The sequence below is a fragment of the Staurois parvus genome, unplaced genomic scaffold, assembly GCF_062004578.1.
Source record: "Staurois parvus isolate SC_StPar_1 unplaced genomic scaffold, SC_StPar_1.0 ptg000022l, whole genome shotgun sequence".
NCBI lineage: Eukaryota > Metazoa > Chordata > Amphibia > Anura > Ranidae > Staurois > Staurois parvus.
Window position 1 is genome coordinate 3,804,991 of NW_028317818.1, and position 25,785 is coordinate 3,830,775.

At 40.4% G+C, this 25,785-nt stretch overlaps 2 protein-coding genes across 5 annotated transcripts in view; one reads left to right on the plus strand and one right to left on the minus strand.

Annotated features, from left to right (window-relative positions):
* ALG1 (ALG1 chitobiosyldiphosphodolichol beta-mannosyltransferase) overlaps positions 1 to 15,483 on the plus strand; it is a 68,615-nt gene extending 53,132 nt beyond the window's left edge. Inside the window, exons 11-13 of the mRNA XM_089692002.1 lie at positions 2,095 to 2,209; positions 13,778 to 13,853; positions 15,271 to 15,483. Of these exons, the coding sequence (XP_089548128.1) occupies positions 2,095 to 2,209; positions 13,778 to 13,853; positions 15,271 to 15,402 (323 nt within the window). The 3' untranslated portion in view covers positions 15,403 to 15,483. The remainder of the gene's footprint in view (positions 1 to 2,094; positions 2,210 to 13,777; positions 13,854 to 15,270) is intronic.
* A 7,362-nt stretch (positions 15,484 to 22,845) lies between these two features.
* The window catches only part of EEF2KMT (eukaryotic elongation factor 2 lysine methyltransferase), a 33,332-nt gene continuing 30,392 nt past the window's right edge, over positions 22,846 to 25,785 (minus strand). For all 4 annotated transcript variants that reach the window (XM_089692009.1, XM_089692016.1, XM_089692012.1 and 1 more), the window contains 2 exons: positions 24,184 to 24,333; positions 22,846 to 23,014 (listed from right to left, as the gene is read on the minus strand). In XM_089692009.1, the coding sequence (XP_089548135.1) occupies positions 22,908 to 23,014; positions 24,184 to 24,333 (257 nt within the window). In that variant the 3' untranslated portion in view covers positions 22,846 to 22,907. The remainder of the gene's footprint in view (positions 23,015 to 24,183; positions 24,334 to 25,785) is intronic.

The window sequence follows — 25,785 nt, forward strand, 5'->3', positions numbered from 1 at the left end:
GGGGGGTGGAGTGGTAGGAGGAGTGGAGGAGATCAGCAGTTAGGTGAGGGTGGGGTAGGCTTCCCTGAAGAGATGGGTTTTCAGGGTGTAAATGTGAGGAGGGTAGGTGACAGTCTGATGGATTGGGGTAGTGGGTTCCAGAGGATGGGGGAAGACCTGGAGTCAGGCATGGGAAGAGGAGACCAGGGAGCTAGAGAGTAGGTCTTGTGAGGAGCGAAGAGTACGTGTTGGGTGGTATTTGGATATCAGGTCGGTGAGGTAGTTTGGGGTAGTGTTATGAATAGCTATGTACGTCAATGTTAGTAGTTTGAATTTTATGCGTTGGGCAATCGGAAGCCAGTAGAGGGAATGACAGAGGGGGGTGGCGGATACAGAGCGGTTGGTAAGGTGGATGAGTCTGCCCGCAGAGTTCAGGATAGACTGAAGCGGGGATAGTCTGTGATGAGGTAAGCCAGTGAGGAGGGAGTTGCAGTAGTTGAGCCATGGGATAATGAGGGAGTGAATGAGTTGTTTAGTATTGGCTGGGGTTAGGAACGAACGTATTTTGGAGATGTTGCGGAGGTGGAGCCTGCATGAGTTTGCCAGCGAGTGGACATGTGGCTGGAAGGACAGATTGGAGTCTAGAGTCACACCTAGAACTTTGTCTTGCGGGGAGGGACTGATGATGGCGTTATTGGTCGTGATGGAGAGGTTGGGGGGGCGCAGGCTCAGGGGAAAACTAGGAGCTCGGTTTTGGAAAGGTTTAATTTGAGAAATTGGAGTGACATCCAGTCTGATTTTGTCGTTCAGTAGACAGGTGATTCGGGCGGAGACTGTAGGGGTGAGGCGAGGGGTAGAGAGATAGATTTGCGTGTCATCGGCGTAGAGTTGGTAGTTGAAGCCGTGGGAGTGTATCAGTTGGCCAAGGGAGGAGGTGTAGATGGAGAAGAGAAGAGGCCCAAGGACAGAGCCTTGGGGGACCCCAACAGAGAGAGGGGGAGGTGGCAGCGTTATAGGTAACACTGAAGGAGCGCTGGGATAGATAGGAGGAGAGCCAGGAGAGAGCGGAATCTCTGAGGCCAAGGGAGTATAGTTTTTTAAGGAGGAGGGGGTGGTCAACTGTGTCGAAGGCCGCGGAGAGGTCGAGGAGTAGGAGCACTGAATAGTGGCCATTAGCTTTGGCGGTTAGCAGGTCGTTAGTGAGTTTGAGTACGGTGGTTTTGGTGGAGTGTAGGGGACTGAAGCCAGACTGTAGGGGATCAAGGAGGTTGTTGTCGTTGAGGTGGGAGCTTAGCCGATTATAGACTAAGCGCTCGAGGAGTTTGGATGTAAATGGCAGCAGGAAGATGGGTCTAAGGTTGTTCAGGTCGGTGGGGTCCAGGGAGGGTTTTTTGAGTATGGGCGTGATGTGCGCGTGCTTTAGGGGGGAGGGGAATGCACCAGTAGAGAGGGAGAGATTGAAGATGTGAGTGAGGGAGTGTAGGATGGAGGAGGAGGGTGACCGTAGGATTATTTTTTTAGGAAACAAATTATTGGTGGTATGCAAAGTGGTTGAATAGTTATTGAGTAAACCCATCTATACCAAAACATCAAAATTTGGCCTGTCCTGGAAGCTTTGATTATTTCATATACTATGAAAAGCTAAAAAAGAAATGTCTAAAATGCATGTCAATATGATGCACATTGATTTGTTATGCTGTGAACAAGCTTTGTTCCACATTTTTGCAAAAGACAGGTCAGAGGGCAAGTCTATTCAGAACTGATATTTCAGTTTTTGGTAGATGATAGAGAGTTGAACCACCTGACAGTTAATTATATCACTCAGTGTCTCTATTGGTGAAGTCTCCATGTTTGAGTTATTGGGTGTAAACCCTTGCTGTGGTAGAAGTATTCTCACTTTTTGGGTAACAAAAGCACATAAAAAGCTAACTTAACCCACCAGCTTTTATCTTTTATATTATAGTATGCATTACTGTTTGGTGGATTTAAATTTTGATGTTAACTTCACAACAAACTACTAGGAGTGTTTCAGTATATATTATTGGAAGATTAATGTTAAAAACTAAAAAAGATACTTTTTTGTTTATTTGCTTTTTTTTTTTTGTACTGCTGTAGGATCGGCTGACCTAGGAGTTTGTCTCCACAAGTCTTCCAGTGGTTTGGACCTTCCTATGAAAGTTGTTGATATGTTTGGCTGTTGCCTTCCTGTGTGTGCAGTAAATTTTAAATGGTAATAATGCGGAAATTGTTTTCAGTGTAATATAAGCAACTCCATTAACTCTGTGACAAGAATATAACACAAAATCACAGTTTGCTGTAGGGGATGCAGTAGAGTTCCTCTGGCAGAAAAAAAGTAGTACAATCCAGTAGACACAAAAAGTATATTTCGGGCTCTCCAGAGAAAAAAAAAAGGGATATGATAAACTCCTTAACAGTAGTAATCTAAATACTACCAATAAACAAAGTTAAATAAAAAGTTAATATAATATTCATTTAAATTAGTTAATCCAAAAATGCAATGATCATATTTCATAAGCTATGGTTCCCGTATATGCGGTTTCCCTGTGGCTGCGTTGCTCGTGCAAGGCATCCTATTCATTTAAATGAAATGTAAAAACAAAGCTGCGCAAAAAGTGAAAAAAATGCAAAAATTAGCTGCTGGCAAAACAATCAGATCAATTGTGTACAAATCATATAAATACATTGCCACGCAACAAAGGTACATACAGTTGCAAGAAAAAGTATGTGAACCCCTTGGGATTATGTGGAGTTTTGCATGAATTGGGCATAAAATGTGCTCTGAACGTCATCTAAGTCACAACAATAGAAGAACACAGTCTGCTGAACATAATACTACACAAACATTAGATGTTGCCATGGTTTAATTGCACATAACATGTAAACATTCACAGTGCAGGGAGGAAAAAGTATGTGAGGCCCTAGCTTAATGACTTCTCCCAGAGCTAATTGGAGCCAGGAATGAGCCAACCTTGACTCCAATCAGTGTGATGATATTGGATGTGTTGCTGACAGCTGTCCTGCCCTTAAAAAACACACACCGGTTTGGGTTTACTGGTTTCAAGAAGCACTGTCTGATGTGAACCATGCCTCGCAGAAAAGAGCTCTCAGAAGACCTACGATCAAGAATTGTTGACTTGCATGAAGCTGGAAAGGGTTACAAAAGTATCTCCAAAAGCCTTGATGTTCATGTGTCCACGGTAAGACAGACTGTCTACAAATGGAGAAAGTTTAGCACTGTTGCTACTCTCCCTAGGCATGGTCGTCCTGTAAAAATGACTGCAAGAGCAAAGCGCAGAATCCGCATGAGGTAAAGAACAATCCCAGAGTGTCAGCTAAAGACCTACAGAAATCTCTGGCACATGCTAACATTTTTGTTGACACATCTACAATAAGGAAAACATTAAACAAGAATGGAGTACATGGGAGGACACCACGGAGGAAGCCATTGCTGTCCAAAAAAAATATTGCAGCACGTTTGAAGTTTGCAAAAGAGCACCTGGATGTTCCACAGCACTACTGGCAAAATATACTGTGGACAGATGAAACCAAGATTGAGTTGTTTGGGAAGAACACACAACACTATGTGTGGAGAAAAAAAGGCACAGCACACCAACATCAAAACCTCATCCCCACTGTAAAACATGGCGGAGGGAGCATCATGGTTTGGGGCTGCTTTGCTGCCTCAGGGCCTGGACGAATTGTTGTCATTGATGGGAAAATGAATTCCAGAGTTTATCAAGACATTTTGCAGGAAAACGTACGACCATCTGTCCGCCAACTGAAGCTCCGCAGAGGATGGTTGATGCAACAGGACAATGACCCAAAGAATACAAGTAATTCAACAAAACAATGGCTGCAACAGCACAGAATACGCCTTCTGGAGTGGCCCAGTCAGAGTCCTGACCTCAACCCGATTGAAATGCTGTGGCATGACCTTAAGAGAGCGATTCACACCAGACATCCCAAGAATATTGCTACACTGAAACAGTTTTGTGAAGAGGAGTGGTCCAAAATTACTCCAGATCGTTGTGCAGGTCTGATCTGCAACTACAGGAAACGTTTGGTTGAGGTTATTGCTGCCAAAGGAGGGTCAACCAGTTAAGTCCAAAGGTTCACATACTTTTTCCTCCCTGCACTGTGAATGTTTACATGTTATGTGCAATTAAACCATGGCAACATCTAATGTTTGTGTAGTATTATGTTCAGCAGACTGTGTTCTTCTATTGTTGTGACTTAGATGACGTTCAGAGCACATTTTATGCCCAATTCATGCAAAACTCCACGTAATCCCAAGGGGTTCACATACTTTTTTTTGCAACTGTACATACATTAGACTTAGAAATATCTAATATTAAGCATATGAGTAGGGAAAGTTTATTGCAGGACAAAATTAAACAAGATGAATCTAATAAATTCAAATTGTCTTTCATTACTACATATTCGATACAGTATAGACAGATACAAAATATTTTCAAAAAACATTGGGGAATCCTCAAAAATGATAAGGTTTTGGGTCTACTTCTACCTGCAAGACCAGCAGTGGTATTCAGAGGATTACCTTCCCTTCGTGCAAGAGTGGCACCTAACGTTGTTGATCCCCCTGAGCGATTGAAATTTTTTCATCAAACACAAAAATAGTGAAGCGCTAGAATGAATCCCTAAATACGCACACAGTGCATATAATATTAAATGAAAACCATACCTCATAAATAAAATATATCCGTGACGTAAAAAATATATATCAATAGAAAACCAAATATATAAAGAAAATCTTTTTCTTGCCCCTAAATTATTTCTTCAAATCAAACATTAATAGAAAATCCATAATAATGCGAATAAATAGTGATGAAAAAAAAAAATATATATATATATAAAAAACTGTGTTAATTAACATATATATATATATGTGATAATTCCAATAATAAATGTGACAATAAAAAATATGAATAGTGAATCTCAATCAAATATACGTGATTGATGTGAAAAAACCATAAATTAAACTATTACATATAAAAAAATCCACTGAAACTTGTGATGTTTAAATATAAAAAAGTGTCCATAAATGAACAATCACAGTCCATGCAATACGGTGAAAACGACACTCAGTGTTCTTCACTTCTAGTGCTCAAAAAAAGAAAGGGAAGAAATCCTCCAATGGCAGCAATGCCTGCTCACCTCCCCAACTCGACCCGCAAAGGGCCACAAGGCTATAACTCTCCTCCAGGTAATCCTTTGCTTCCAAGCAGCTCAGTAAGGAATCACAGGACCTCCTCTCCACCTCCAAACTTCAGTTCTGGGTATTTCACCTAATTTTCACTGTACAGCAACTTTCTTCCCATGCAAGAGGGGTGTCCAGCCCAGCTCCTTAATGATAACACAAATGTCCCACTAGCTCTGGAGTCCAACTGCTAGCCACACATTTCCCAATCTGTAAGCACTCACAGACTGCAATTCCCTGCAATTTGAGGGAATTGCAGTCTGTGAGTGCTTACAGATTGGGAAATGTGTGGCTAGCAGTTGGACTCCAGAGCTAGTGGGACATTTGTGTTATCATTAAGGAGCTGGGCTGGACACCCCTCTTGCATGGGAAGAAAGTTGCTGTACAGTGAAAATTAGGTGAAATACCCAGAACTGAAGTTTGGAGGTGGAGAGGAGGTCCTGTGATTCCTTACTGAGCTGCTTGGAAGCAAAGGATTACCTGGAGGAGAGTTATAGCCTTGTGGCCCTTTGCGGGTCGAGTTGGGGAGGTGAGCAGGCATTGCTGCCATTGGAGGATTTCTTCCCTTTCTTTTTTTGAGCACTAGAAGTGAAGAACACTGAGTGTCGTTTTCACCGTATTGCATGGACTGTGATTGTTCATTTATGGACACTTTTTTATATTTAAACATCACAAGTTTCAGTGGATTTTTTTATATGTAATAGTTTAATTTATGGTTTTTTCACATCAATCACGTATATTTGATTGAGATTCACTATTCATATTTTTTATTGTCACATTTATTATTGGAATTATCACATATATATATATATGTTAATTAACACAGTTTTTTATATATATATATTTTTTTTTTCATCACTATTTATTCGCATTATTATGGATTTTCTATTAATGTTTGATTTGAAGAAATAATTTAGGGGCAAGAAAAAGATTTTCTTTATATATTTGGTTTTCTATTGATATATATTTTTTACGTCACGGATATATTTTATTTATGAGGTATGGTTTTCATTTAATATTATATGCACTGTGTGCGTATTTAGGGATTCATTCTAGCGCTTCACTATTTTTGTGTTTGATATTTTATCACTTATTGGTTAAGGCAGAGTGATAGCAGCTGTTAGGATAGGGACTCACCCATACCAAGCGCAGGAGGATATTTCCATTCATGAAATTTTTTCATGATGTCAAGGGATATTGTCCATGCAAGAAATGTTCTGTCTGTCGACATAACATTCTTTGCAAGAAATGCAATACTTTTAAGTCCACGGTTACTTCCAAACAGTCTTCTATAAAATCTTTCATCACATGTATGATCTTAAATTTTTTTTCCCTTTATGGTATGAATATAGAGTGGGACATTTAATTCATTTATCGGTAATGCCTGATTATGTCTAATATTCGTGATTATGTTTAGTAATTTTGCATTTATAATGTATGTCAATTTATATTGATCCACCTAAAAAGGTCAGAGCATGCAGGCCCTTTACAAAATAATCTAGAGTGGGTGACTGGGGACAACGAGAAGGCACATTTATTAAATAAGAGATATATAGGCCAGAGGATAAAAGTGATATAATATCAATATGTCCAAGAGCCTATAGCATCTCGCATCATGAATGTAGTAATCTCAATAGTTGATTTAATTAGAGCTGCTATTATTCAGTAATTTGATTTATATGAAAAAATATGTGAAAAAACCCACAAAAACAGCACTCTCAAACTTCAACTTTACCTAAATATAAGTGTCATATAAAAAATAATAATAAATAATATATAAGTAAGAAATAAAATTAAATTAAATAAAAAAACCACCAAATAAAGTGCAGCTGTGTGCCAAAAAAATATATAAATCAATATATATCAAACTTATATAAGATACAACATAAAGTCCATTAAATAAAGTCCATATTGATAATATATGGTCTTCCTTCAATGAAGATATGGAATCTTTCTTTTACAAAATATTATTTCTCCACCAACGTGAATATTCCAGTACTCAACACCCCATCAAAGTGAAAACTCACCAGATACTAGTGATAAACCAGCATATTTTTCATATTTCAATGGATGTGAGAGAAAATCGGCAGCATATCGATAATATTCATTCATCAGATCATCTCAATACTCTCCATCATGGTAAGTATAAGCCACATGTGAATAGATAGAAAACACTCGCCATAGCATAATAGCGTTTCAAATGTTTATTCATACAAATTCCCCCTTTAAAATCGCACTCACATTGTCTAAGTAAATATAAAGCCTTTTAAATAAAAAAATGTTTCCAGCCTGCAGCACTCAGTACACTGCTCCCAACACACACAGTGGTGTCTCACCAGCCTGCAACAGATGACACGTCACGTGGTCCTGACATGTGAGGGCGGCGTGTGAGATGACGTCACTGCTTGATCATGCTCTATCGCGTTTCATCACACGACTTCGTCCGCTGCACTTTATTTGGTGGTTGTTTTATTTAATTTAATTTATTTCTTACTTATATATTATTTATTATTATTTTTTATATGACACTTATAGTTAGGTATAGTTGAAGTTTGAGAGTGCTGTTTTTGTGGGTTTTTTCATATAAATTTATTTAATACGTTCTTCAGCTCTATGTATACAAAGGAGCATGGGGGAGCTGTTGTCCATAATGGGCATGGTATTGACATAACTCCAGATGATCCACATTGGCTCACAATTAATATGATCCAAAAATATTTAGACAGAATAAAGGTGAATAAAGCACCTGGACCGGATGGCATACACCCACGTGTCCTTAACCCCTTTGCGCCGGCCGCACACAAATGTGCGGCCTCCCGGCGTCTTGACGCCGAGCGGCCGCACATTTGTGTTCATGTAGCAAAAAACATATGTGCTGAGAGCGCGCGCCTTCCGCGCTCCTAGCACATGTGCGGTACTCACGGAAAGGTCCCGGTCCTCTCTTTCGATCAGGATCTTTCCCGATCATGTGACCGCCGTGATGACGCACTCTCAAACAGCAGGTTTAGTTGGTGAATCTGCATAATACCAGGTTGGATGATTCTTAGAGTAGAATTTTACATTTGTTTTCTGTAGTAAATGAGTTTCTTGTAGAAATGCTACTATAATAGATCATTGTAGTTCTCTAAGAAACTTGTGCCTTTTTCCCAAGCTATTCAGGTCACATTATAGGTCATAAAATTAACCTCTTCCATTTCTCGTGTAGTAAATATATATATTTATTATTTAATTTTTTTTTTCCTTTCCTCTAATTATTTCCTAGCGAGAGTACAATCCTCCCTCCACAGAGGAACACAGAGTTGGCTCCTACATAATTCCCCCTCCCCTATATCCCACCCCCACTCCCCCTAGGTCAGGGGTGGGCAAACTTTTTGACTTGAGGGCCGCAATGGGTTCATATATTGGACCCGGGGGCCGGACCAAGAGTAGATGAATGATGTGTATCTGTCATCCATAGTAAGTATAGTAATATTTCCCCATAGTAAGCATAGTAATTAATCCCCCATATAGTAATTCATCCCCCATAGTAATTCATCCCCCATATAGTAATTCATCCCCCATAGTAATTCATCCCCCATATAGTAATTCATCCCCCATAGTAATTCATCCCCCCTATAGCAATTCATTCCCCATATTAATTCATCCCCCATATTAATTCATCCCTCATATAGTATTTCATCCCCCACAGTACTTTTCCCCCCAAAGTAGTAAGCCAAGTCCCCCCTGTGTCAATTCACTTACCTTTGCTCCGCGCGTTCCTCTCGCCGTGTTCCCGCGCCGTTCCGGTCTTCAGGGCGGACTGTGAGAGGAGCCTAGCTCCCCTCACGTTCGTCACGCTGCCCCGCCTACACACATCCTGACAGCCAATGTATCACGCTCCGCGGGCCGGATTAAAAGGTCCGCCGGGCCGTAGTTTGCCCATTGCTGCCCTAGGCCCTTAACTTGCCTTTGGATCATTTGTGGTCCTAACCCCACTATCGATCCTATACTAGGGTGGAGCTCTGACCACATACGTCTCTCCAGACCATGTTCCTCTTCCCTAGGCCATATATCTGAATGTATATGGCACTCCCTATTTCCCCACCTTTCTTTTAAAATGTTGACTTTAACTAGGAGAAGGGGGAGGAACAGGAAGAGAGAGAGATAAAAAAAAAAGAGGAAGACCCCCTATGGGTTTCCAAAAATGTTTTCTCTCATTCCTCCTCCCTATCCTCTATTCGATCTTTGATGCCTTTTCCCCCTAGGGGCTGACTGCCAATTCCCATTTTCTATTTCCCTATTCTCTTTTACCCCCTTTTTCCAGCCTGGAATGTCTATTCTCTGTAATTCGAGTCTATCGCAGAAGTCTCTCAGATCTTTTGGAAATCTCAGCTTTGCGGCGGGACTGTCTTTCCATCCTATTAAGCTTGCTGGAAATTCCCAGCTGTATCGTACGGTCTGTTTTCTCATCTGTTCCAGTAATGGTTTCAACATTCTTCTTCTAGCCAATGTTTCCGATGATATGTCAGCAAAGTTCTGTAGATTTGCTTCTCCATATTTTATTACTGGTCTTCCCTTTTATCTTCCTCCATAGCTCCATATTATGTGGGTGGTAATGGAAACGTATGATCACGTCTTTAGGAATGTCTCTTCCATTTCCGCTTCCTTGGGGTCTTCCTATTCTGTGTACTCTATCAATCTTCATGTGTGCTGTTGCTGGTCTGTCTGTATTGTATTACACAATTTCACCATTATCTCCGTTAAGTCTTCTCCTTGCGTGGTCTCCGGTAGGCCCTGTATTCTCAGATTACACCTTCTATCTCTGTTCTCCTGATCTTCCAGTTTATATAGCAGACTCCTTTGCTCTTTTCTCATTTCTTTCATCTGTTTTTCTAATTCTGTTATCACTTGGGCGTGTTTATCCAGTTTCCCTTCAGTCTCCTCTACTCATGATAGAACTTGCCCTGAATCTTTGTGTATTATCGCCATCTCCTGTTTTATGGATCTTTCCAATCTCATAAACATATCTGCTATGTCAGATTTAGTTGGTATCTGCAAAGTCTTTTCTTGCTGTTCAGAGTTCTTGATAACCGACTCATTTTCTGTATCTTCAACTTCTACACTTTGACTGATGTTAACTGCTCCCAGAGACAATCTAGAGTGATAGCCACTGATGTTTTCCATCTCCTGTCTTCCGCTCATTCCTTGTCTCTCTGGGGTTTGTCCCTCCAAGTTCTTTTGTGTAGGTATATATTTTTTAATAAAACCTATTTGGGACAGCTTGGACCCTCCCCCTTTTGCTGCTTTACTTTTTATGTTTAAATCTTTTTCTCTTTTTCCCTGGCCTGTGGGTTGCTCTACTGGGCAGGGCTAGGGTTGGGCCTTGGGTCCTTCCTTCTCCCCACGCACCGATCTCCTTCCTAGGGGTCTCTTAGCTCTCCTTCTCATCTATATCTCTATTACTCCTCCTTGGCCCCCTAGGGTGGCCCCCCCCCTTAGACAGTACAAATCCGTTTTAAGTTTTGACTCACCATCCTCTGGCCTTCCTCCTCTCGCGGGGGTCTCCAACGCAATTGAGCGATCGCTGAGAAGCCTCTGAGAAGTTCTGTGGGTGCTAGGCAGTCCTGTAGGATGTGGGTCGCCCACTCCTCTGTGCTCAGCCGTCCACTCATCCTGCCTCCCAGTGCTCCTCTGCGGCGGCGGCCACGTGACCGCCTGACATCCACTGCTCCGGTGGAATTTCGTCTCCTTTCCTGCTCCTCATACTCTGCTTTGTCTCACCTCCACAGCTCGCCCCTTTGCTCAGCAGCACAACAGCCCAGGGATCACCACTTTCCGATTGGACCCCCATAGGGCAGCATCAAAGCCCCGGGTGAGTCACCATCTCCTGGGCTTCTATGTATGGCAGGTCGTAGGGAGCTCCTATTCTATTGTATATTAATTTAAATGGGCTACTATATCCTCTGAAAACCCAATTCAGCTCTCAACCCTTAACCTTTCCTTACTTCTGTCTACAATTTGTCTAGGCCATGTACTTATTAACTTTCAAATCATGCCTCCTGCAGTTCAAAATGTGCTATTGTCACCATAAAATAAAATGATTTTCTGTTGTATTGCTTCAACCACAACTAGTGCCTTGGTGTTCGGATGACTGAACTCCTGTGGCAACTGGAAAAAGCCGGGGAGAAAATGCCATCGAGGGAACATGCAGATGTTGGACAGTTTAGTCCTGCTTTAATTCTGTGGCACTAAAGGGAAAAGAAAAATTATCAACTAACATATAATGTTACAGTTGTATATTGTAGAAGTTGGCAAATGTAGTCATGTACTTAAAGCAGAACTAAACCCATCAATTTAACAGTTTTCCAAAACTGTAACAGTCAAGGCATGCCATGACTGATAACTGTAACAATTGCTTTTTCTCTCAGCTGAACTGTCAAGCCATCAAATGGCTGGTGTCACAATTGATTACATGTGCAACACCATGGCAACTGCAGATCAAACAGAGACTAAGATGGCAGCTTCAAGCCGGTGACTGATCGCTGGGACCCACTGATTGGTTCAGTGATTCATGGAACAAAGCTCTGTGATTGTAAACAACACAGAGCTCTGTAAAGTGACAGGCGCTCTTGCTGTTTTTTTATTTCCTGCTAAGATCCCTTAGTTTTTACTAAGGGATCTTAGCAGGAAATAAAAAAACAGCAAGATATTACACACATTAACTCTTGTTAGGCACACAGTTAACCCCTTCCCAGCCAGTGTCATTAGTACAGTTACAGTGTATAGTATTAGCCTGATCACTGTATAAGTGTCACTATTGATGTCAGTGTCAGTCAGTGTACCCCCCAGCCAGTGTCAGCTAGTGTCAGATTGCCCGCCGCACCACCAAAGTCCCACTATAAGTTGCTGATTGCTGACATTACTAGTATAAAAAAATAAAAATCCTAGTATATATACCATCTTTTGTAGATGCTATGACACACAAACCAATTAATATACACTTAGGATTTTTTACCAAAGACATGTAGCAGAATACATTTTGGCCTAAATTTTATGAACATATTTGATTTTTTTAAATGTTTTATTGGATATGTTTTATAGCAGAAAGTAAAAAATGTTTTTTATTAAATTTTCAGGCTTTTTTCATTTATATAATAAAAAAAATTAAAACCCCAATGGTGATCAAATACCACCAAAACAAAACTCTATTTGTGTGGAAAAAAAATTAAATAAATTTAAATAAGAACATTCTGTCAAAGAGAGTCTCTGGGTGGTAAGAATACTGCCTCCGGCCACAGCTACCTTCATCATCAGACTCCAATCGCTCCTGCTGCAGATAGCATCCTCACAACATGCTGGCAATGTAGGTGGGAGGGACATGGTACTATTAACCACTTCCCGACCGGCCGTTGTATATAAACGGCCGGACGGTGGCAGTACAGGGTCGGGTGGCCGTTTATAAACGGCCTTCCCGCACCCTGCTTGTGCGCGCTCCCTGGGAGCGCGCAGCACCGCGATCCGGTGCCCGCTGTGTCCTCCGGACACAGTGAAACACCGATCATCGGACGGGACCCCTGTACGAGGTCCCGATCATGTGATCACTGATTGGCCAATCAGTGATCACATGCAAAGTAGTAAGCAAGATGTCACTTGTGACATCATTGCTTACTATGTGTGAAATCTGTGAATGATCACAGAGGTCACATGGTACAAGGCTATTCACAAAAGCCTTGTACCATGTGACAAGCTATGACCAATCACAGCTCACTCAGTTCTCTTCAATGAGTGCAAGAATGCACACAGAGAGAAAGAGAAATGATTGCTTTTATATCCTATATGGGTGTAAAAGCAATCGGTGTAAAAAAAAAAAAAAAAAATCTTCATCACCCCTCACAAGTAGTACAGTGTCACCATGGTGACACTGTACTGCTAGGGTGACAGTATGTAAAAAAAAAAATAAAAATAAAAAATAATATAAAAAAATAAAATAAAAATGTAAAAAAAAATGTTTAAAAATTATAATTTTTGCTTATAAACTAATTTGGATTTTTTTTTTTTTTACTAAAAAGATAACGGAATAAATTTTGGCTAAGATTTATGATGAAATATTATTTATTTGCAAAATTTTATAAAAAAACTTTTTTTCAAATTTTTTTGACATTTCATTTACATAGCAAAAAAATACAAATCCCAGTGGTGAATAAATACCACCAAAATAAAGCTTTATCTATCTCAAAAAAATGGTAAAAAATTCATTTGGGTACAGTGTTGCATGACCGCGCAATTGTCATTCAAAGTGTGATAGCGCTAAAAGCTGAAAATTGCCCTGGTCAGGAAGGGGGTAAAAGTGTCCGGTCTGGAAGTGGTTAAGTCATACAGGTGACGCAGTGACAATACAAAGTTTGGGAGTGAGGTACACAATTGAATAACATTTGGTAAAACTTTACTGTACAATTGTAATTGTTGTAATTCTCTTTAGGTAATAGTGAATTATTTTCACAGCATAAAACATTGACAGTTTGTCAATAAAGTATTAAAAATACTGAAAAGTAAGCAATTTATTATCATTTTTGTTTTCAGTTTACATGAACTAGTGAAACATAAAGAAAATGGACTGATCTTTGAAGATTCTAAAGAACTTGCTGAACAGCTAAAGGTAAAAAAACACACATTTATAAAAATAAAGCAAGAAAGCCTAAAAAAACAAAACAAATGCAGCTACTAAATCTAAGGATTGATAAGCTGCAATATAATGTTTACTTTTGGGATTAATACTGCTTTAAATCAATTAGAACCAAACCATGTATCGTGTCCTACATATGATTATTATCAAATATGCTTTTTACACAAAGATCATAAAATAACATCTACCAATAGTCTTTTTGTGTTTCTCTATTCAGTCTTCTATTTGTTTAAATAGAACAAAATAAATCACCCGTGTGACACTAACGTTTTGGGGCTTCAATTTCTGTGTAAACCACCTTCACCAATCATGGTGACATTGCTCTCAGCATCCTGTGTAAATTCTGTAAAATGCCTAAGATAAAGCAGAGGAGAAGACCATGGCCAATGGCAGGAATTCAAGCAGAGGACAAAAAATCAGGCTGTCATTGTGAGGTCCTGCACTGCAGGCAGTGCCTGGACAGCTAGTGGATCATAAGCTAGAGGCACCATCACCAGCTCAATTTGTGAAGAGTTTGAGGTCCCAAATGTATTGCAATGTGAAAGTAACAGTTCTGTAAACAAGGTTAGGCCTTGAATATTCATGAAACCAGCAGCTGATAGCAGGAGAGGTTTTGAAGTGCCTTGCTAAACCTTACTGCATTCAGTGAAGTCTCTCTGGGCTGGACAGTATTTTAATGAGTCACTTGGGCAACACATTCTGACACTGTTGTAAAGGAGAACATTTAATTAATATTAGGCTGAATTTCAGTAAGTTGATAATTTTTGCAGCACCTACCTTTTTAAAGCTGAACTTAGGTAAAATAAAAAGTTACCCTTACAGTGGGGCTTCTCCCACACTGCAAGGGTTAAATGATTGTTTAGGTGGCAAAACTATTTTACTTATCCATCTGGGTTGTGGGCAGAACCTTTTTGTTCTCACATTCAAAGCAGGACTGCTGGTCCTACATTGTACGTGATGCCGTCAGAAACCGGCTGACACTAGAGTGAAAAATCCAGCTACAATTGCCTCCCTTCTTAAACGTTGATAAAAGATAACTGCCATGCAGGTTGTGCATTCTTTTCAATGAACCAGCGAAAACATGGGGGTTGATTTACTAAAACTTGAGAGTGCAAATCTGGTGCATAGAAACCAATCAGCGTCCAGGTTTTATTGTTAAAGCTTAATTGAACAAGCTGAAGTTAGAAGCTGATTGGCTACCATGCACAGAAGCACCAGATTTTTTACTCTCCAGTTTTGGTAAATCAACCCCATATCCTTGCAGTTTGACAAGGCGTAGTAAGGTTTGATTACTGTGTAACAATGCAAAGCTGCCGTTTATGCATATGTAATGAGCAAAATGGTGGTTTATATTAGTTCTCATCTTTTTTTTTTTTTTTTTTTTTTACAGATATTATTCACTAATTTTACAAGTGACTTGGGTGAACTGAAGCAATTTCGGCAAAATCTCAGAGAATCTAAACAAATGCGTTGGGACGAAACCTGGGACCAAACTGTTCTTCCACTCTTTAAAGGAAACTAAAACTTATTTTTTTGTATTCTGAAATATTTGTTCTACGTTATTATGTATGCACAACAAATAAAGTGCATCTCCTAGGAAAAACGTTTTTTGTGTTTTAGATAGATTGGGGGTCTATTTTATTACTGTCTGTGTCCCCATTGGGAAGATTCACCATATTTGTACTTGTGACCAAAGGGAAATCTTCCAGTGGAGACACCTGTTCCAGGAACATCTGCCTAAGAGGGAAAATTCCCTTGTTTTAGGTGATTTCCTGTACCTTCTATTGCATCTTTGGGACAGGAAGTGAAGGGAATGTTTTCCCAATGGTACGCAAAAAAATAACCTGATGGGATTTAATCCTTCCCTACTCTTGAAAACTAAAAAATAAGTTTGAATATACAAACAGTAACCTGTAAGCTAATGTTGCTTTCTCGATTAGTAGATACATAAATTAATATATACGCTGCTGAGGTTCTTATTACAGCAGAATATTTTAGAAATTCATCAGTTTAAATAAATGGAGGGAGGGAAGCATTTGATATTTTATATAAATAAATAAATAAAAATGATATAGGAACAACTTGCCTACATTGTTTTACATTCACACATAACTGCACTGCATTACATCACACTAATACATAAAACACCTTTGTTGCTTATATTCTGGTCACATTGTTCTTTAAGGTAAATACATTTTTCATTAAAGTGAAACTGCACAGACGCAAGAACAAGGCAAAAAAGCCTGGCTTTGTATTGAGGGTTGTTCACACCAATGTGCTGTGGTGTGCTTTGTGATATGATGCAGGTGCCCAAATGGGTCTTCTGAATTTGGGTGTCCTTGCCCCAGTCCCTGTAGTAGAATGGTTACAGTTTTATTCCAACCTTTCATTGTTTTCAGTGGAACTAAAAACTCTAAGGAGTTGATTTGCTAAAACTGGGTGCAGCTGTGTATGATACCCAATCAGCTTCTAACTTCAGCTTGTTCAATTAGGCATTGCCAAAAAAACCCAAAAAACAGGAAGCTGATTGGTTTCTTTGCAAAGCTGCACCAGATTTTGCACTCTCCATTTTTAGTAAATCAACCACTCAATGTTGATTCAACCTCAGAAGTTCCGTATGGAATCCCACAGATCTGTCATTGCTTTCCTACACCAGGGAGGCTTCTTGGCTTCTTTGGACATCAAAGGTGCTTACTTGCATGTCCCCATCTTCCCAGCACACCAATGATTTCTATACTTTTTTGTGAGTCCTCTGCACTTTCAGTTTACGGCCCTGTCATTCAGTGTTTCTTCTGCATCTCAGGTGTTCACCAAAGTACTGGCTCTAGTGCCAGCCTTGCTGCTCTCTCACTGTATAAGTGATTACATGCAAATGAGTACGATTAGCTGCAAGAGCCGACAGCCTCCCATTGCTTTCAATGGTGCAGCTGACTCACTGCTAATCACAGGAACCCCTGCTGCGGATCTCACATGTAATTGCAGGCAGGGTGCATTCACAAGTGTGAATGTACCCTTAAAGAGGAAGTTCACCCTGTGCATGCAATTGACTTAAGCCAACCATACATTGATTGATTGAAATTTGGCCATTTGAGCAGGGACCAGTCGAATGTTGATCCAAGTATAGATTAGCTGGTTGTACCCAAGTTAATCTGTTGATTGACAGTTGTTCCCACAGCCTGTTCGGTTTTTCCAGTGTCCCCAGTTAAAGCCGGCAACTCTGATCATTGTATTCTGCTGGCAGGGAAGACTCCCCGGTGGCATGATGATTCCCTTATCCACCTAAGATGTATGGATGGGGGAAGCAGCACTTTTTTTGTTCAACCAGCTGGCTGAACGAAATATAAAAATAATATAGTATGGCCTGCCTAAGAAACTGCAAATAAATCCTAGTTCCCTTCCAAATGCATCCCTGCAAGTTTAAATGCTGTCTGTTTCTATTCCTGTACTATTGGCCTTTGAAGCTGCCATATGTTTCCAGCCACACCAAGCCTCCATGGTGTGCTTCGACCCCTATTCTCTGCCTTTGATCTGTGCTGCGGAAGGAGGGAGCTTCCATACAGCTCAGATCAATCACTGATAGTGGACAGATTGGATCCCTGCTCAGCCAACACATGCAGAGTACCGTGGGAAGCAGCTGTTAGGAAACCTCTCGTGGTGTGCTGCTCCCCTCCAGCCCCTTCTTTCCTCCCATCCATCCCAGGTGCCTCTATCTAACATCACCTGGGACGGACAATTAAAAGGAGGGTCCAGTGGAGAGTATAGCACCCTGCTGTGTGCCCTGTAATGCACTATGCTGTGGCCCACTGATGCACCCTACCACCATGCAATATGCCCTGCTGTGCCTCATAATGTGCCCTCTTGCCCCTATGTGATATGCCCTGCTGTGCCCCATAACATGCACTCTTGCTCCTATATAATATGCCCTGCTGTGCCCCATAATGTGCCCTCTTTCTCCTATGTAATATGCCCCATAATGTGCCTTCTTGCCCCCTTGTAATATGCCCTGCTGTGTTCCCATAAGACCGTAATGTGCCCTGTTGCCTCCCCCCCCCCAATAACGTGCTCTGCGGTGATCCATAATGTGCGTCAAATGATGTCCTCCCAGGAGGCACTCCCTGCGTGCCCCCAGCGGCCCACACCCAGCCTTTTGCCATGTGATCAGCTGTGTCCAATGACACAGCAGATCACTAATTAAATACAGTTGCCAGTTATCGGCAGCACTTTCCTCACACTGTCACAGCATGAGGAAAGTACTGCCAATAACCGGCAAATGTCAGAGGACATCCGCACTGATAATTGGGGCACTGATTACACTGTTCAACAGGTAAAAAGTTTTGGGCATAAAATTAGCTAATCTTACATAATTTTGGGGTGCTGAAAACGAAAATGACCCTAAAAAATGTTGATTGGCTCTAGTTTCCATGATATATTCACCCATCTAATGACGTAAGCCATTCAAAATTATGATGCAACTTCAGCTGCATATTGCGCAATTGATACTGGTGACCAATAGAAAATTGCATGTATACTGAGATGATGCAATATTAGCCTTTAATTGCATCACTTCACTGCATAAAAGCTGCAGTATCTGTAGCTGATTGGAGTTCGTCTTTACATTTCGTTTTATGCTTATATAGGCTCCTCAGTAATGCCTCGAACTTGTGTGAATAAAGCAGATAATTTCTGCTATATCTGCGGTGAAATAACTTTTATCTCACAAAAAAGGAGGATAACAGGAATGATTAAGAAAGCCTACAACTTGTATTTTGGCTGCAAGATAGGAGACCAGGACAAGAGCTGGGCACCACATATATGCTGCAATTCTTGTGGGACGGCACTGGAGCAATGGTTGAATGGAAAAAAGGCATCTATGCCTTTCGCTGTGCCAATGATTTGGAGAGAGCCAACAGATCATGTTAGTAATTGTTACTTTTGTATGGTGCCTCCAATTGTAAAAGGGCTAAATAAGAAGAAAATGTTATCTGTGCGCTATCCAAATATTCCATCGGCAATACGTCCAGTTCCTCATGGAGAGGGGCTACCAATTCCTAAAGCACCAGAATCCTTCGTGGTTGAGTCAAGTGAGGAAGAACCTGAAGCGTGTAGTCACGTGCAGTTGTAAGAGATAGCCCTTTCCTCGAATACAAGAGAAAAGCCAAGAGAAGCAAAACCGACACAAACTGAAGACAAAACTAGTGAGAATCCTAAGTATTAAAATGATTCAACTTAGCTTATGGCTATCATTTTTCTTGGTAATCCTATGCAATATATTATGCCATTTAGGCTTTGTTATGTAGTCAATATCACTTGCTTTATATTTGTGGAAAGACATCTATCTATATAATTATTGTGCATTATGTAGTCATTACGCCTATAGTAGAAAACTTTCCGTTTACAGAAAAACTAGAGCCAATTGACAAATTTCATTGTTATATTTGAACTCAGAATGTGAAATTCATTAAGAAATGGATCCTTTTGTTTCCAAAACTGGCAAAAAATAAAAATTTGTTGAACAGTGTTATCGATGCCCTGATCATCCATGCCCAGTAGTGCCACGCATCAGTGCCACTGATCAGTGCTACACAGCAGTTGTGCCCATCAGTGCTGCCAGTCAGTGCCCATCAGTGCAGCAGCATCAGTGCCTCCTCATCAATGCCACCTCATCAGTGCAGCCTATCCGTGCCAATTAGTGCAGACACATCAACGCACATCAGCGAAGGAGAAAAATTACCTGTTTTGCAAAACTGTATAATAGAAACAAAGAAAAACGTTTTTTATTTTTTGCTATTTTTTTGTTTATAGTGAAAAAAAATAAAAACCCCAGAGGTGATTAAATATCACCAAAAGTAAGCTCTATTTGCGGAAAAAAAAAAAATGTTATATGGGTATGTTGCATGACCGCGCAACTGTCATTCAAGTGCAACAGCACTGAAAGCTGAAAATTGGCCAGGGCACGAAGGAGGTAAAAGTGTCCATTAGGCAAGTGGTTAAATAGGTAAGTTGTAATATTCTATTTTTTAATGCCATTTCTAAAAATGATTGTTATATCAACAGCTCACTGAGCACACCAATGTATTGTGAGCTGTAGATCTGAACAGTATTTCAGGGCATCCCTGAGTTCTCAAACCTTTTGCCAAGGGTTAGTCCAAGGTAAAAAGGCTGACTAACCCTGATTTATTGGATCACCAGCTTAAAATCTCCACCTCTCTGAATACTTGGCCTATCGTGAAACTCCCAGTTCTGGACCTCCGGAGGATCCATCCTCGCAGTTCATGCCCGGGAGCAGCCAATACGGCGGTGCCCATAGACTATCTGTGAGAAGAGACGGCGGAGTGTCCAGGGCAGGATGGAGCTACAGAGCCTGTGACTGGTGGGAGTCCCTGGGAAAGAAGAGGACACCAAGCTCAGTGACTGTAACCTACCAGCTGCCTTCATGAAGAAGAGACATGCTGAGATCAAGGGCTGCAAATCCCTAGCCCAGAGCTGGAGGATGAAGAATCAGATGAGAGAGACACTGAGGACACCACTGGGGGGAGGGAAACTGAAGAATAAGTGAATAGAACCCTCTTTATATCCTGTGACCCCCATCTGAGTTCACAGTTTTTCATTTCATTACGGTAATTTGGTTTATTATTTTGTTATTGCTTCAGAAATGTGAATATAGTTTGTCAGTTTCAAAAGGCCTAGATGTGTTTTATTTTGTGCCATTTTAAAATCTGCAATTTATTTGTCCCCAAATATTTATTTTTGTTCCTTATCTCCTCTAAATTGTGTTCTGCTTTTTAATCTTGTATCCTATAGCTCACTCCGGATTTTTTTTTTCGGTACATTTTGGAAATGTACCATTGTTGGACTTTCTTTAATGTAAGGTTATTTTGTCTTTATTTTATTAACTTAATAAACATTTATTTTGAACATAGTGTAGAGAAGTTCTGTGAAAAATGCATGTAATGTGGGCAGTACAAAATATAGGGGGGGTGTTGTGTGGGTGTGGTGTTGTCAGTTCGCCCGTTCCACACATGGAAAATTATCAGACTTCAGCCAGCAGTGTCTGTACTCAGAACAATAGTTGTTACATCCAGAAGTGTTTTATGTCCTGCACCACAGGCAGGGAACGCTATATGTGGACCTCCAGATTCAACAAACTGTTTTGTTTTTGCCTCCAGGTGCAGGGATACTCTTGTGATTCTTTCCTCATTTACTCCACAGGATTGAGATGGAGGGCACCTGGCATTCCTCATAGAACTGGCTCAGCCAGGTGTGGTACTCTGACCTGATCAAACTTTTGGCAAACACCCACTGGGCTCTTCCAGATCTCCTGTCTCATGGACAGGTTTAAAGTCTGGCTTCATGGTTGGCAGCTTTAACAGCATAGTTGTTGAATCCCAGGGCCTGAGGTCTCTGATTTGGTAATCCCAAAGCTGTTTAAACTAGGAAGTGTACTTCCTGTAAGGCAGGGGTGCCCAGCCTTTTGACTTTCCTGGGCCACAATGTAAGAAAAGGAATTGTCTTGGGCAACACAAAATACAGTAACAATATAGATAGCCGCTGAGCAGAAAATGCATGTGTTCGCGAAGGGTAAATGCATTTTTTTTTTTTTAAATAATTTTTAAGTAAGTTTATGATTTTGTGTTGGGCTGCATGTTAGACATCCCTGCTGTAAGGTCTACCACTCCACAAGGAAGGCTATTGCAAGGTGCAAGGAAATTAGATTTCACCCTAGCAAATACTCCATGATGGAGCATATGACTTTTTTGTAATTAGGTCTGGATAAGCATTTGGTTTTGAGTACTATCAAGGGGCAAATATCAGCTCTGGAAATTTAATTCCAAAGACCATTAACCTTCCATTCATTGACATTCATGCAAGACTTTTGTAAAGGGTGTCTCATGCAGCCCCTGGTTTTGACTCAGTAGGATTTAAAATGCATTCTGTTTGCACTTTAAAGTCTACACCAACCTGCCATAACGTTTATGATCACTGACAGGTTAGGCAAATAACATTGATTATCTTGGTACAATGGTATGGAAAAGTTGGTGGTATATATTAGCCAGGAAGTAAACAAGTTACTGAAGTTGTGTTAAAAAGTAGAAAAAAAGGATATCAGTTTGTCGTGTATGGAGCTGCATAGCTACAGATCACTCAGGCGCCCATGCTAACCCATGTCCAAAAGCAGCTACAATGGGCATGTGAGTATCAGAACTGGACCACAGGGCATTGGAAGAAGGTGGCTTAGTCTGATGAATCACATTTTTTTTTACATCATGTGTATGGCTGGGTGAGTGTGCATCACTTACCAGGGAAAGAAATGACAGGACAATGTAGTATGAGGAGGTGACAGTGTGAGGCTTTGGGTAAAGTTCTGCTGGGAAACCTTGAGTCTTGACATTCGCGTGAATGTTACTTGACATGTACCACCTTACCCAAACTTTGTTGCTGACCAAAACACACCCAGTCCTGTAAATTGTATTCTCTCATGCCAGTGGTCTCTCCTAGCAGGAAAAGAATGGTTCAACAGTTGTGTCCCAGATTTGCAAGCCTGCCACCTGAGCTTTAGTGCCAACATTCTCCAAGTACTACCAGGTAGATGTTCAGGCCTCCTATGATGCCAGCTTTGGAAGTAAGGTCTTTCAGTCAGCCCCCAGATTGTGTTTGTTCTTTTTAACCACTTCCATGCCACCCTATAGCAGAAATACAGGTGCGCAAAATCACATATACACATGCACGCTATCAAAACTAGTGTGTGCTGTATCTAGCCTCCAGCATTGTTCCTGTTTCTTCTTGCTGGAGGTTGCCATTTTGCTGAAGCCAAGAACCCATGAACAGCAGGAAACCTTTAGGCTGTTAGCAGATTGCCCTTTATATTTTGTCACAGTGCCATAAAATAGAGAGCAACTGAGCATGTGCAACACAGGGTGAGACAGTGTATTACTGGATTTTAAATAGTATAGGCACGGTAGACAAGTGGTTAAAATCAATCTTTACTAAATATAGAAAATATGTACAAAAACACCACTATTTTAATATTTACATTTTTAATGAAACCTGAAGAATCTGTACTGTGCAGTTTGCTTCATATACAAAAATATTTTTTTTGTGATCAGCGACGGTTTGCCACTTCAGCCCAGCCTCATCTACAGGGACAAAAATAATGAATAAACACATGAATGAAAATATGTACATATAAAATGACACACCTGTAATGAAAGACATGGGTCAGATATCTTATATGTACTATCAAACACAACAAACACTTCACTCCTGCGCTAGGAATGGACTCAGTAGACCCAATAGGAATGTTCTGGAATATGCACTACTTGCTGCCCTCAACAGACCGAGGTGGTCCGAATACACTGGATACAAATGGAGAAACAGAAAAAGGGCACACCGACCTAGTGCATTATCGTTTAAAATAATTTATTAAAGAAACAAAAATAGGTATCATGCTCACAATGGACATAATAACACAGGCATGTCAAACTGAACAAGATGTATGTTCTGAGTCCATACGATGGAACCTTGGATGACCAACTGGCTAACGCGTTTTGAGGACACAACCTCTTCCTCAGAGCCAACTGAGGTTTGTTGTTTGGATCATACATCTTGTTCAGTTTGACATGCCTGTGTTATTATGTCCATTATGAGTATGATACCTATTTTTGTTTCTTTAATAAATTATTTTAAACGAAATGCACTAGGTCGGTGCACCCTTTTTCTGTTTCTCCATTGGTATCTTATATGTACTCACAGACAATGCTAGCTGCTGCCTGTCATGCTGATTCAATACCTCTAAAACTCGGAGTCCCTGACTTGGAATAGGTATGCCGTTAAATGCAAATCTCACTGTCAGCAATCTGGGTTAAGGAGTAAAAAAGGACTACAATCATAGCATCAGCATAACAGCGTAAGGATTTGCTGCAAGGATACATCTATTAAACACTGACATAAAGGGGATCTATACTTATGCAGATTTTGTATTTTGGTTTTGTAAGTAATTTAAACTACTTTGCAGATATATGTTGTTATTTTGACGCCAAGGCGTCAACATGCACAAAAATCAAGCTTTAAGGTTCTATGACAAAAAAAAAAAAAAAAAAAAAAAAAAAAAAAAAACTTAACTGCCAAAAAGGATAAATATTTTTTATAGGAACTGTAAATGAAACCTATCAACCACCCCAATAAAAAAAATTCCAACCATTTTAAGAAGCGAGAATAGTTAGGTTAATATGATAATGTAATATGGCAGCTTGTAATGTAAAGGAAATATTGCTCTGGTTAATGAGCGACTTCAGCATAAACATACCTAGTTTTGTTTGAAACAGTTTGTAGGTTTCTGAGTTGCGAACTGTAGAAGCTACAAAGATATCCAACCACTTTTCAGCTTTTTTATAGAGGAGAAGCTTGCATAGGGTATTTGAGAATGAGGTTATTACATCAGGGTCATATACAACATCTGAAAGCCACAAAATAAATTAATGTAAGTGGTTTTAATATTAGAACACATTAAAGCTCTCTTTTTTAAACATGCAGCTCTTTTTTTCTATAAGCACACATGGGCAGCTTTACATTATTGGGTGAAAAGAGCCCAAATACAATGCAACCTAAAAACTATGTATTTAAGGTGGCTTACATAGATCCAATCCTAACTGTATTCTTAAGTACTTGATATGCATATTTTAAATGTTCAAGTGTCTTTCAACATTTCTTCTTGTATTTGATGCCCACCTTAAAGTGATTGAAAGGCCCACATTTTTAAAAAAATTAAAATAACCACACGTCATACTTACCTGCTCTGTGTGTTGGTTTTTGCACAGAGCAGCCTCTATCCTCCTCTCATCGGGGTCCCCTGCCACTGGCTGACAGCACTGGTTCGAGATCAGGCTCAGGTAAGTATTAAGGGGGGGGGGGGGTAAAGAAACCTTAAGGCTTTAGAACAACTTTAAAGTGATTCTAAAGGTTGTTTTTTTTAACGTATTGGAGGGGGGTGCATTAAAGGTAAAGAAACCATAAAACTTTAAAACCACTTTAAAGTGATTCTAAAGGTTGTAATTTTTTTTTTAAATAACACGTTATACTTACCCGCTCTGTGCAGTGGTTTTGTACAGAGCAGCCCTGATCCTCTTTTTTTTTTTTGTTTGGTCCCCCATCGGCAGTCCTGGCTCCTTCTCCCTGCCAAATGCCCCCGATTGCAAACCTCTTGCTATGGGGGCACTAGAGCAGGTTCGCTCCTGAGTTCCACTCCTGTGAATGGACATTGTCCATTCACAAAACAGAGCGTGGCTCAGCCCTGTCCACCTCTCATTACTCATTGGCTCACTGGCTGTGATTGACAGCAGCAGCAGCAATGGCTCCTGCTGCTGTGTGAGCCATTGAGGAGAGAAATTCTGAAGGACCCTCTGCACACTGGTATATACCCTTTCAAGCAAACTATGCAACAAATAGGGATATTTGGTTCACACATATTGCAATACATGCTTAAGCTGGCCAACTGCGTCAAAGTAATCCCTCTATGGCCAGTCCTACTCTGCCCTGCCCACGCAAGTGCTACTGTGGACACAATGCTAACATAGGGGAAAAGACACAATGGGGAGAGCTACAAGGTCCAATGAGGAGAGAGAGACCCCGTAGAGCCCCTGCTATCATGCACATGGCTGGAGCGGGATGGGGCTCAGGCAAGTGTAAGAGGGGGCTGAAGGGGGAACTGCACCCAGGTTTCTTACCTTAATGCATAGAATGCATTAAAGTAAAAAAAACCTGCTGCTTTTAGAATCACTTTAAAGGACTTATAGCAGAATGTTGTTGATAATTATTATATACTTTTTATGTGTAGACTATCAATTGATCTCCTACAACAACATGGCAAAAAAATGCAATTTCCATGTAACCTAATCAGTTTTCATAGTAA